The sequence below is a fragment of the Melanotaenia boesemani genome, chromosome 23 (assembly GCF_017639745.1).
Source record: "Melanotaenia boesemani isolate fMelBoe1 chromosome 23, fMelBoe1.pri, whole genome shotgun sequence".
Classification (NCBI taxonomy): Eukaryota; Metazoa; Chordata; class Actinopteri; order Atheriniformes; family Melanotaeniidae; genus Melanotaenia; species Melanotaenia boesemani.
Genome location: NC_055704.1, coordinates 23607451 through 23621231, shown reverse-complemented (window position 1 = coordinate 23621231; position 13781 = coordinate 23607451). Strand labels below are relative to the sequence as shown.

At 36.6% G+C, this 13781-nt stretch overlaps 1 protein-coding gene across 4 annotated transcripts; it reads right to left on the bottom strand.

Annotated features, from left to right (window-relative positions):
- Positions 1 to 1391: 1391 nt before the first annotated feature.
- Positions 1392 to 12089, bottom strand: fam3c (FAM3 metabolism regulating signaling molecule C). Of its 4 annotated transcripts, none has more exons than XM_041977811.1 (10): positions 12008 to 12089; positions 11518 to 11574; positions 11254 to 11358; positions 10755 to 10781; positions 10354 to 10477; positions 7421 to 7479; positions 7233 to 7283; positions 7067 to 7151; positions 6858 to 6984; positions 1392 to 2110 (listed from the first exon to the last, which is right to left on the bottom strand). In XM_041977811.1, the coding sequence occupies exons 2-10, from the start codon at positions 11531 to 11533 to the stop codon at positions 2021 to 2023; spliced, it is 684 nt and encodes a 227-aa protein (XP_041833745.1). In that variant the 5' UTR covers positions 11534 to 11574; positions 12008 to 12089; the 3' UTR covers positions 1392 to 2020. The 4 variants fall into 4 exon arrangements, with proteins under 4 accessions (XP_041833745.1, XP_041833747.1, XP_041833746.1 ...); XM_041977813.1 differs by having other exon boundaries at positions 11266 to 11358; XM_041977812.1 differs by having other exon boundaries at positions 11992 to 12052.
- Between the last annotated feature and the right edge of the window lie 1692 nt (positions 12090 to 13781).

Below are 13781 nucleotides of genomic sequence, written 5' to 3'. Positions count from 1 at the left end.
GCACAGCCTACCTGAGTATTGTTGCTGACCATGTCCATCCCTTTATGACCACAGGGGAGTATCTTTAAAAATTACATTAGCTTATGCAATAATTTCCTAATTATTCTGCAGTTTTAAAACATTGAGTTGTACAAAAAAAACTGAAAATGTAGACTTGTTTTCTTTTTTCATTATGTAAAAAAAACACAAAAAAACATTTATATTTCTTCTAACCTTTTAATCTATGAATCATTAAGAAAGTCGTACTTGTTTTTTTTTAATAGATATTTTACTGCAACAAATATATTCAATAATGCTTTTTTAATTTCTTAATATTTTTAATTTATTGATTTTCTTTGAAAATAATCAAGTTTTCATATTTCTTAAATATGAAAATTCTTTATAAAATATAGCTACATATTTTTCTTTTCCTGTTTATTATTGAGGCAAAACTTCACTCCCCTGCCAATGTCGCAGTCTTGCTGCGTCATGGTGGCCATCCATAAACCATTCAGAATGCCATCCATCCAGCAGTCATCTGTATAGAAAACTAGTTGAAAATTTGTCCTCATGTATTTCTGAGCCCAGCACTGGTTTAGGGTAGCTGAAATTCAGCTTTATGAGCAGCTGTAGTCTCAAAGAGAGGGTTTTGGGACTACGTTATAGACAGTACAAATACCTGTTTGCTGCTCATCTTTGGCTTCTTACCAACTGCTAACACGGAGTTTCCTTGATAAGTCTTTATCTGAACCAACCCATTCGCCCTCTGAATCACACACCAGTTTTTGTAACAGTATAATGGTCTTGTATAAGTTTTGGTCAAATGTTTCCATTCCTTTCACACTTTTCCCTCTTTTCATTTGCAGAAATATCCTTCTTAGTTCCCCAAACTGTGTGAAAACTGTGACTTGCTTAATGTAGATTAGAATGACCTTCTTTAATAATTCCCCTTCAATTAAGTTCATCTGAGACACTAATGATCAAACCAGTCTAAACCAAAAAATTTAAAAGATATTATCTAAGATCTTTTGTATCAGAGTTGCATTAGCTTGCAGCTGCTGGGGTTAGCACATTTTCTACTCATCTTCTCTGGAAAAGGATGGGTAGAGGCATTCCTGACATCACACGACTGCAGCGTCTTCTGAGCTTTGTTGAAACTACTCTCATTAACCAGTTAAACTTGTTGCTCCCTTCTTAAAGAAAACATTCAGTTGATAAAAGTTCTGCCAAACCTGGCTACCCTACAGAATAATCTAACCGGTATGTTAGACGTCCTGGCAGAAAAACCACAGCGAACGCCTTGAGCGTCAAACCTTTCCTGACTATCAATTTACTGAACTGGATTTAGAGAAAAAGTGTGAACAGACTAATATATGCTGCTTAAAAGAGAAATAACATGTGACATCAACCCACACAAATGTACATCATTTATTTAAGAAATTCTATCATTGCAGTGTTCATTAAATTAATCATTAAAATGTCTCCTATTTTAAGAAATATTTACAAATTTCACAGTCAATGTGGTACATTTGGTTATAAAGTCATGAAAACAAGCATCTTAAAAACGTATTAATAAAAGGATTTACTGGTTAAAAAAAAAAAGGTATGAAAAGTATAGTTAAGGCAGGATAAATAAAGGTCATGGAAACTTAAGCCACCGCTGAACACAAGTGAGAGCAAAATTCTCCACTTTCAATAAAAATACATCACAGCTAAGTCTTAGGACTTAAAGGGTAGAAAGAGTGAAAGAAAGCCAACAACTGAAATAAATCCCTTTTGTTCAGTGCATGCTACACACTACCTCCATTATTAAGCTCCAGTAATCATATATGAAAATGTACTGAAAGGAAAGCAAAGAAAAAGTTCAAAGTTTTATTTGCTGCTGCTATTGAAGCGTGAAGTTTCCATTCCACAGAAGCCAGCAGAAAAATTTCAGCAAAATCTTCTGGGGTGAGACCGGGCTCGAAGGAAAGTAACCATGACAAAGTCTCACGAGAACAGAAGGGCAGGGTTAGGGGGTGAAAAGTGGGGTGAGTGGCCATCAGTCCTGCCTCTGTGGTATGCAGCCTTCCATCTCCAAGACTTCGGGCCAGCCTTCGTATTTGTTGGTGTCTGCACTGTTCTTTATGTGCTGAGGAGCAAACACAAGAGACAGTGTTTTTATTGGACTAGCAGCCCAGCAACACATAGCATGAGGAGACTTTAGTGTTCTGATAAGAGCATAAAATGTAAATAACATGATTATCAGTTCCGGTAATATAAGTCTGGACTGGTCTGGACTAGTTGACCAGAGTCTTTGCATCTAAGAGCTCTGCTAGGTTTATATCCTCTGAACATATCACAGATGTATTCTGGGCCTGAATCGTTCTGGGATGTAAACGATAGGAAGGGTTTTCAAATCTTTTCTGTGACTGACTGGAAACCAGTGTAAAGAACTGGTGTGATGTGTTCAGATCTCTTAGTCCTGGTTAAAACTCCAGCAGCAGCATCTGGATGAGCTGCAGATGTTTTATGCTGTTTTTAGGAAGTCCTGTTAAAAAGCTTCTTAGTGAAGCTTTGATGTGGCTGCTGAAAGTCAGGTCTGAGTCTATCAACACTCCAAGGTTACCAGCTTGGTTGGTGATTTTAAGAGGCCGAGTCTCCAGGTGTTTGCCAGTGCTGACCCTCTTCTCTTTGCTACCAAACAGAATAATCTCAGTTTTGTCTTCATTTAATTGTAGAAAATTCTCCCTCATCCAGGTGTTTATTTGCAATGTCGTGTATCATCTGCATAACTGATAATTAATGTAATAGTTCTGTAATATTTGACCTAAAGGGAGCAGATACAAGTTGAACAGAAGAGGTCCAAGGACTGACCCCTGGGGGACTCCACAAGTCAAAACCACTTGCTCGGATTCATGGCTGCCGATCATAACAAAATAACTCCGGCCTTCTAAATAGGACCTGAACCAGTTAAGGACCGCTCCAGAAAGTCCAGCCCAGTTTTTCAGTCTGTGCAACAGGATTCTGTGATCTACAGTATCAAACGCAGCACTGAGATCCAGCAGAACCAAGTCTGGTACTGGACCAGAACCAGGACTGATACTTGACCAGAATCAGTATTCAACCTAATGTCATTTAACACTCTGACCAGAGCTGTTTCAGGGCTGTGATGAGGTCGGAAGCCGGACTGAAATTTAAAATCATTAAGCTGGTTAAATACAACTTTCTCAATAATCTTGGAAATAAAAGAGGTTAGAGACTGTCTATAGTAGTTCATTATAGAGGCGTCTAGAATCCTTTTCTTTAAGAGTGGCTTAATGGCAGCTATCTTTGGTGACATGAGAAAAATGCCCGATGTCAGTAAACTGTGAACTGTAAGTAAGAGATCATTTTCCACTGAGGTAAAAAAGGTTTTTTAAAGTTGGATTTTATCATGTCCAGAGTGCATGTTGCTAATTTCAGATGTCAAACTATTTCTTGTAGGATTTTTAAATCCACCATGTTAAATTGTGACATAACATCAGAGTTATCTTTAGGTTTCACACACAGACTACATTCCTTGTTAGACAAAATGTTAATGCAAAACAGTCAAAGTGTTTTAATTTTTTTGCTAAAAAAGTTAGCAAATTCATAGCATTTCTCAGTGGAAAGGGTGGGAATTGTTATTGTGGGTCAAACTCAAATACACAGCTGGCCAAAATGAAAGTTCAGATCGGACTGGTTCAATGTTAATTAGAAAACTTTATTTTAAATGACCTTATTGCACACACTGAACCTGTAACTAACAGAGCATATTAGTTATTATCTATAAAACAACATTTATCATTAAATAAATGAAAAAAGTCTTCAAATCTGTTGCATTTATTTCTTATGGCTCTAGATGTATTTTCTTTTTCAGAGTAATTTTAAGGGAAAACATTTTCTACAGGCAAATAACAGCCATTTCCTCATTTGAAAAAATCGTAGTTCATAGTGAACGTTACTGAATCTAAAATAGCCGCCAACCTGTAAAGCCAAAATATGAACTGATAAGTGATTTTACTGCCACCACAAAATTTGGTTAATGTTCAACATTTTTTCTCACTTAGTCTCCCTTAAAAACTTTAGAAACTTCTACCTTTTGGAGACTTTGTTTCCTGGTGTTGGTATCTATCGTGGTGCTTCGTTTCATAGTGTTTTCTTACATTTTATTCTTTCATTTTAGCCTCACTGTCTCCACAGAAGACACACAACTTTGTCCTTTACATTCACAAACATGCTCTTTTTTCAAAGTCCACTTTTCCTTTAGCCATTTTATGGGGAGAGGGGTTGTTTTCAAAAGTTAGATTTTCTGTCTTTGCCATCCTCACATGCTGTCACAGAGTCCCCAACCAGAACTGAGTCCATTTCTTTTTGTGTGGAGGAGGTGATAGCTTCTCTAATCCTCCTGGTGGTGGAACTGTGGCTTCTCCTCATGGTTTGTTAGTAGCCCTTGGCTGAGTTTTAGAATTTTTTTATTGATCCTTGTATTCTATTTATCATTGGGATTTTCCCCAGCCATTCCAGTGTCATTTGAATACATCCAAGGAAGTATTTCAGCCAAGTATGTAGCGTGAGGCTCCACATCTGACATTGTTGCTCATACTCTCACTGATACTGCAGGGTTAGGAGACATTATTCCACTAGTGCTCCAATGATAGCCAACTAAATCTTTAAAAAAATATTGTTCCAGTGATTTATAAGTGACCAGGAGTCCCTGTTCTTAAATTCTTTGCAAGGAAAAAATTTGAAAAAAATAAAATAAAATAAAAACTCAGAAAATTGCAAGCAGACGAGAGAAGCTAAGCAAGAAGTCAGCAACATCAACCACACTCACGTATGCTAGTGTACTGAACAGAAAATAAGGTTTTAAAATTAAGGAAGCATGCAATGAGGAAGTTGCCAATTAAAATTCATGGAAAATTCTGGGCTAGAAAAGCATGGTTGGGCAATTAATACTATGTTCTTCTCTTAATGTCTTTCTCTAGCTTTTTAAATTAATTTCTACAAATGGAAGAATCTCTTCCTGCTCTCCTCCTACTGTGCAGCAACAACAACAGCCATGTCAGGGAAACAGAGTTTGTGACAATAACTTCCTCCTGAAGAGCAAACAGGGTTCTTACAGCTTTTTACAAATTTAGACTTTAAGACCTTTTTAAGACAACTTGGCACAGAATTTAATGCCCATCTCACCGCCACACTGGCAAAAATTAATAACTCCTAGAACTGAAGAAAAAGCATATATTTACATCAGCAGTGATTATTACGATGACCTGGGTGTGTATGTCAAGTGCAATGCTCCACTTAAACTGCTTGAAAATTTTGTATAGCACCTTACAACGCAAAGCAATTCAAAGTGCTTTTTATCAATGCAAGCACAGCCAGTAGAGCTCAGGCAGCGACAAGCAGCAACTGACTGATAATTTACAGGAAAAATGGACTTAAATGAGCTAATGCTGAAATCTACACAGCGTTTCATTTATAGTCTCAGTCTAGACAAAAGGTTTTTACAGTAATACCTCAAGATACGAGTTTAATTTGTTCCATGACCTTGTTCGTATCTCAGTTTGCTCGTATCTCAAAACAATTTTCCCCATTTAAATGAACTGAAATCCCATTAATCCATTCCAGCTGGCAAAATTCCGCTCCAGTTGTTGTTGATTTCCCGTTTTAATTCAATAGACATCTTCTTCTTCTTCACAGCACTGTCCTTGACACGCACTTTCTTAGGATCCATGGTTTTAAATACGATAAAGTTGTACCGTACGCAAAATAAAAGCACAAAATAAAAGCACAGCTTTACATAAGTGTTAGCAAAGCGAGCTACACGAACACTAACCGAATGAGGTGCGGGAAGCCAAGGCGGAGGAAACAGAGCACACGTTGCTGTTGTGGGTCTTTGTTCGGCGGCGTCGGCTCGGATGCTCGTATCTCAAAAATTTGTTGGTATCTCAAGGCAAAAATTTGGTTGAATCACAGTTCGTATCTCAAAAAATTTGTATGTTAATGCACTGGTATCTCGAGGTATTACTGTACTGAGTTTTTTTTTTTTTAAATAAAACAGAAGAGTCTGAAGTATGTCAGCAGCACTCTGTATCACGCTCTTGGAGTTTGGCTGTGATGCGACCGCACACAGACCAGTGCGCACACACAGGTGAGCCGACATCTACCAGCACTGCATACAGTCATCTACAACCTGAAAATCACACACAAAGGTTTTTTATTTTTTTTAACTCTACCAGAAAAACTCGCTCTCCATTGAGGAGCAACCGCAGCATTTCCCTCACTGCGGTGTTACGCTGATAAAGCCGTGCACATCACGGGAGCGCACACGGCTGAACAGGCTGAATCATTTTCATTTCTAAGTCGTATAACGGCTTAAAATGGACACTGTTCCTTACAGGCTTGTTAACGAGATCTGAACTTTAAGAATATGTGCGGCGACTGAATAAAACTGTTTAATCAGGACATTTAACGAGTAACTTTTTTTCTGTCCGGAGAGTTTTTTTGCCACCACTTTTCAGTCATTTATGGAAAATCTGTCAGTGAAGAAGTTTGGAATTTGCGACGCGACTTCCCAGCAAGCTGTTATATGATCTTTAAATGATTTAGTCATTCCCACGTGTGTCATATTAACACAGTAATGCTGTAACGGGTAGGTTACCTGTTCCAGAGTTCAAGAATAAATAATTAAGCAGTACTGATTTTAAGGTTGTTATTTATATTCAGGTTATTAAGCCTGTATGTTATTAAGCAACACCAATAATAAGAATAATAATTTCAGTTGATGCAAGAATAAAGTGAACAGAACGCTGCATTAAATGACTTTGTTAAGATGAAGTGTACAACAAAGATTTTTGTCACTGCATTTATCTTACCTGCTCAAACGGGGTCTTGGTCTTGATGCCTTTGCCTCCAACAAAGATCCAGTTGTCCCGGAAGCCCAAATTCGCCACAACAGAGCTGCCCAGATCAGTGATCAGCTTCCTGGCTTCATCATTTAGTCTATAGTGCAAAGAAGATAATTACTAACTAAAACAATTTAGATTAATTACATGTTAGGAGACGATGAGGAGAAAATTCTTACTTTGTTGCAGGATCATCAAATGAGGCCATCATTACAATCGTCCCATCTTCAATTTCATTCAGGAATTTAATAAGAGGAGCCACATCTAAACGGGTTGCACATGGTTTAACACAAAATACACTCATCTATAAGTGCTCAAAATAAAACATCTCTGAAGTGAACTCACCTCCTGCCCACATGTCATAAAAAGCTGTTGTGACAAGTTGCCCAGTTTTCCCTACAGAATGAACAAGGCTCCATCAGACCACATCATCAATGCAAATACAGAAAGTGGCTCATTACCACGACACATTTTGGCCTGAGAATGGACACTGCAGCTTATTTACTGCTTGTAATCCGACTGAAAAACGTTACCATTAACCAGGGCAAGGTTGATTCCTCTCCCCACGTTGTTCTTCACGCTGCTCATTAAGCTGGAAAGAGTAGAAGGACAGTTAGACCGGAGCTCATCAGGATACTTTCACAAAATAAAGGAGGAGGCCTCCTGTCAGCAGTCCTGAGCCGACTGACCCCGTTATTACAATATGCTTTCAAATATATTTAAACTGTGTTTTTTTCTTTAAAATCTCTTTTAATGTTAATTTTATTTGTTTTTTTTAACTTGAGACTTTTTTAGGAGAAAATAATTCTCTTTATGAAACTGTACATGAACTTTTTGTGGTGACTTGGAGAGCAGAGCTTCATCGTTTTTAATGAAAACTGAACACTGGTTGGTCCCTCGCTCAGTTAACGCTGTGGGTCTTTGAGTTTTGGGTTCTGTTGAGTTTCGTCCTTGTTGCATTTCTGTTTGTCCTTTTTTTTGTTTGTTTTGTTTTTAAAGTCTAGACGGAGTCTTTTGTGGGTTTTATCTGAGCTTCCAGTTTTTTTTCTGGTTTCCTTTGTTTATTCCTTAGTTTGCTCCTTGTTTCACCAGGGTTCTGTTTCAGATTGCCACATCTATTCAGCTCCATCAGTTTAAATAACCTGCTTTCTTTGCTCCCAGGCAGATCTTTGTCTTTCATATTGTGGGGGATATTCCAAAAAGCGAGTTTACTTTTTTATAGCTGGCTATGTTAACCTAGATTAAACAGTTATCTTGGGTGTTCTGTACCAAAATGGTCATACTGTAAACATAGCATGGTCGGGAGTAGGTTCTGTTCAGGCTAGGGTAGGTCACCATATGGCTGATTGATCTGTCAAAACTACTGATTTACAGAAATGAACAGACAACTCCATTTTTCAACTTATTTTAGTTCAGTTTGTGTCTGACAACTTCCCCATTGCATACTTTTTTGCCTAAGAGAAACAGTTGGTTGTGCAACGTCATCATTCACTGACATGTTGGCCTACGTCTCCGTGGATTTCTTATCTTCAGTTTTAAGTATGTCTTTTCCAGGTCCACCTTCGCGACCTGGCGCTGTAAGTGGACTTTACAGACTTACTTTGCAGTATCAGGCCCAAATTTTGATGATGTAACCCCCTGGGATGTTCCTAAAGAGATCAAGATTAGTGGTCACTGCAAGCTCCCCCACAGGGGTTAGGGGTTGTTGTGGTCTTCCCAAACCCCTCATGTTGGCTGTGAAATCGGTATGCCCCTTTGTGGTGAGCCTACAGCAACATCTAAATTATAGACTAAGGTAGGAATTGTTTCTAAGGTGCAGATGGTTAATTCTTACCAGTTACCAGTTTGGTTTGAAAACAGTATTCTGACTAAACTTCTACATACAGCTGTCTGAGATATTCTATCAATATTTCTGCCTCTAATCATAACTATAGTGAATTTAATAAAACATTTCTGCATATTTTTTGACTAAAAATTTTGGAAAAAATTTAGGTCACTGAGGTTTATCATAAAGTAAAAAGTGTAAAACATATTTTAATTTACTGGAAAGAAGTTCACAGACAAGGTAAAAAAAAAAAAATTTAACAATCATTTTGTACTTTTCAAGTTGACCTAGGAGGACAAACGGTGCGTAGCAAATGTAAAGACAACACGAGGGTTAAACCTGCTGTGGCTGCACCTTCTGTTATTACATGAAAACAAACTTTTTGTTTGTATTCATCCACCCATCTCCCTGCATTTGGGCTCAACCTCCACACCTTAACTCCAGACTGAAACAGTCCAAAACACATTCATTTATAAATGATTAACAATAAAAAACTATTGCTCCAAACCACTTCAAAAAATTACATCAAAGTCTGGCTGCTTGGAAGCAAAATATAAAAAAAAGGAAAGGTTTAAAACTTTCCCACTGCAAATATTCTTACAGCTGCACACAAAATAATTGTTTTTACATGATGGCAGATTTCATATCCTGAACTAGATTTGCAGATGCAGCTGTCACAATCTAAAATGTATTCAGGTGATGACAGTTTTTATCCTTACTGAATGTTTTGATGTAGTTTATTAATAAACGTTATGAAATGCTGGATTTTCTACAACTGAGCTGGTTGTTCTGATTAATGGATTTGAATGCTTACGACACACAGCAGCTCTAGTTTAGCGTTTCAAAAAGGTGACTGCTGCTATAGCCGAGAGAAAAACATCTAAAGTTTAGAAAAAATCTTGATTTTTTTATATTTATCTAATATTCATGGATTGCAAGAGCCATAAAACAAGTGATGTATTTAATTTAAATTGACTGACAGCTTGTTTTTTCCAAAAGCAAATAGACTTCGTTTGTTTCCAAAAAAAAGGAAACCTTAGACATGTGCAACGGTTCATTTGTCTGTGAGGTGTGTAACAAGACTCATCCCCACTCAGCAGTGGGAAATGGCCTTCACAGGAGTGCCTAAACCTACAGAGGCTATGGTAAAGAAATACTCCCGAGTGCCTGGGCATAGTTTTAACAATACAACAACTTTCTGAAAAGTTTAACAGAACTGTCACTGTTAAGTAAAACCGGTTTCTGAGCCTCTGATTTGGCTAAAAACATACAACGATCCGAGAGGTTAAACCTTTGGCTCTTATTCAAAATAATTGAGTTTGACTGCAGTATGGTAATCAGTTGTTGGAATCAGCCTACGTTGATCTGAAATGGTCTTTTTTAGTACGTAGGTTGGTGTAGATTTATTAAATGTTATTTAAAAAGTAATAAAATGAGAATACAACTAACTGTTTATATGAATCAACTTTTGAGTTAAAGATGAGCTTCCAGTTTGTGTTTTATTTGTACATTTCTCATCTAATAGACGACAATAAGCCTTAGAACACAAAAAGAGGACAAAGTAAAGTTTCTTTCTGTTTAAACACTTGCAGTCACACATACAGGAAAAAAGAAGAAGAAGAACAAAAAAATTGAACTTACAATTTGTCTTCTAGGCAAATTCTGGGCCCAACCACACTGGCTGCACCGCTCGCCATCTTGAATGCAAAGTGTCCAGGTGGACATGTCTTGGACAGCCCACATTTATGTTTTAATGGCTGTGTTGCTGTGAATGTAAAACTTAGTTTACACATCAAATAATGAGAAGCTCAAAATCAGACAAGTCACATGAACCTATTCACAACTCTGCTTGAAATGCTATGTACACGGCTAATCTTTGCAGCGTGTTATCATCTAGATGTCGCAGCACAGTGTGACACAAACTCATGATTACCAATTCCAATGGAGAGACTCAGAGAAAAGGGGGAAACATGAATCAAAAATACATAAGTAATTGAGAAAATAAAGAAAAACAGATGGCGGTACATTTTGGGGATACTTACTAACTTCATTTGCTGGCAAATATCTTGCTGAAAAGCAAAACCATACATACATAAAGTCAAATAAATGCTCATTTAAACAGAAGTCTTAAAGTATAATTTAACCAAAAACAATCTAATCTCTAAAGGAAGTATAGACTTGACACTGACTGGAAAGAGGTGCAAGTTTCTACAGCTGAAAATGTGAGAGAAATGAGTACAAAAAGGTGTGGCAAATAAATGATTAGATTCAGTGTTATGTTAACTATTTTTCCCCTCACAAGTTTAATGCTGGACTATTTATATATCAATTAATTTAAGTTAATGTGTAAGTTATAGCTGGGGAACTAAGAACTTGTATGTGCAACAGTTTTCTTAATGCTCATCATAGTTAATGAACAAATCATAAGCACGATATTAGAAATTATCTTTATACTGTGTTTCAACTTAAAGTTTTTTCTGTAAACCTAAGACACATCAGCTCAGAGAAATAACTTGTAAATTGACAAAATCTCATACTTACAAATCACATTGCCAATTTTAAAATCCGTGTTGATCGCCAGGAGTTGAAAAACCAAAAACACGCCTAAGAAGAAAACTGCAACCAGCGCAGCTAACTTCAATGTGCCTGTAAAATAGCAGAGATGGCAGCGTCACGGACAATTAACAAGAAACACAAACATGTGTTCAAAATCTAACATCTTTAAAGATCCTGCTCTGAGTTAGCAACTATAGTTTATAATTCAGTGACTCAAAGAGAGGTTTTCAGGAAATACCATTAACTTACCGCCAGCTCTGACCATCTTAGCGACTCACCGGGCACTTTTCCCTCACAGCTAAATACCTAAAGTTAGAAATCAATCAAATCAGTCTCAGTTTTCTCAGTTCTAAAGTTATTTATTCATGTCAGTAACATGTCTCCTGGAATCCACGTAAAGGCCGACTAATGGACTTATTAATTTGCATGACTGTGTGTAGTTGCCCTTAAAATTGCTTCCTTTTAACTTCGCTACACGTAGTTAGTCAATTTAATTTAATAAACGAGACTCTGGCTTTAATCGTGTGTTTTTCTCTTTTTAATGGAGAAAGAAAACAAACTATACTAAACGTTATTTATCCACAAACCGGAAGCGACACTCCGCTAACTAGCTTAAATGTTAAATCGTATGCTAGGTAACGTTCCCGTCTGTAACTAACATTTATAACTGAAACTGAAATAAGTACAGTAATAATTCAGTAAATTCAGTAACTGCAGAATTACCTTTAACCACCCTTACCTGCTTAGTAACCACGGTGACCACAATCTCGCTACGCAACAGTGATGATTTTTAAAGTCATGGTAGCTGAGCTAGAGGAAGAAACAAGGAACAGGATGCTCCACTCTGTTGAAAAAAGCAAATACGAGTTTCTTAGAGCTGTTAAAAAATAACTAAAAATACATGGACATTTTCCATCAGTGACAACAGTTTACCAGCCGATTCATTCTCAACATCAGAGAATAAACAACTTTAAACTGTTTTTCCAATCAACAAAATTTGTCTCAGTTTAAAAGAAATTGCATTTGTGAAAAAATCCACTAAATTGAAATGATCAACCAGAAGATCCTGATGTTTATGTAAAATAAAAAAATTAATTTGTAAATTCAATTCAAGTCATTTTCCCTGGACTACAACCAGTTTCACATATCATTCCAAAAACTCTTGACGAAACTACAATGACAAAGAAGTAGTCTAAATTTTCAAAATCCCCATCACAAACTGGGAGCAATAATCATCTCCTTCAAACTACAGTGTGATATATTTATTAGACAAATAGACTTCATTATGAATTTTCAAATGTAACGTATGTTATTTTATTAATACAATTCAGGTAAATTTGTGACTTTTTTATCAGAAGATTTAATATTTTCTATACAAAGCTGTCTCAGTTCAGATGAAATCTTTGATTACAGTAAATTCTCTGTCAGTGTTGATTTGACAGTAGCAGCTTTTACCAATTACTTGTTCGCCCTTTGAGTGTAGAATTTATATTATATTTGTTGCAAAAATCTTCATGATGCGAAAACAAATCTCTGATATTGTTCATTAACTGCAAATATGCCTAAACTCCTTTAAAAGATTGTCTATGAAAATAGATTTTTTCTTAAGAAAATGGTATTGATTATTACATACTGGTGTATTATGTGGATTAAAACAATTTTTAAATTATTTCCAGTGAACAAGACTATTTATCTTCTCATATTCTGCTTATCTTAAGAAATAACAATCCAGAAATATTTGACTTCCTTTTTTACTGTAATGTTGTATAGTTACCACACAATGTCTTGTAAAGTTAAAATTGAACATTTATCTATAGTTGATTGGAAACCTGGGCTGTATTCCTAAAGATTCTTGGTGCAAAGAGCTGCTCCTAGTGACCAAACTCTAAGAAAATTCTGAGAATCATGATGTTTTTTTTTGTTTTTTTTTTTAGAATTTCCCATAAAAGAAGCATAGATCCTGGTAAAGATAAAAGCTATTCCTAAAGAATCTTAGCTCTTAGAGCTTCTAAGGTGGGATCTGTTAAGGGAAGAGGACTTTTAAGCAGCCTAGGAGTTCCCTAAGCAGAGGATAGAATAGCCGACAGACGAGGCAGGAGAGATATTTTCCAAATACTGGATGACAGTGAATTAATTAAATGTTACAGATTGGATGGTGCAGGAATCATATTTGTGGTCTTTAGTGAAAAATACCTCACAAAAAACTTTTATTCTCATTGACCAATTAATCCAGGAGCAAACACTGTTCCTCTGTCCAGCTGGTTTTCCTTCTTCTTTTCTTCTCCTTGGCTGTTCTCTGGTTTGTGGTGGATCTGGATGCCAACCAACACTGCTTCTTACAGGCCGGTCACCAGCGATGGAAGCTCGGCTTTTTTACCCTCGTTAATACAAAATGGAGTTGAAATGTTCAAATTTGAAAGCGTAACAACTTCTAGCATGGTAAATAAATGTAAGCAAATAAATAAAACTACCAGCAGGTGGAAACTGTGCAAGTGGGTCTGAGTTTCTACATT

Bases quoted from the DNA above. Each gene is read 5' to 3' on its own strand.
- fam3c (XM_041977811.1), bottom strand. The intron at 7,284-7,420 runs GTAACGTTTTTC...TTCATTCTGTAG, and splicing joins CAACCTTGCCCTGGTTAATG to GGAAAACTGGGCAACTTGTC. The intron at 7,152-7,232 runs GTGAGTTCACTT...CAACCCGTTTAG, and splicing joins TTATGACATGTGGGCAGGAG to ATGTGGCTCCTCTTATTAAA.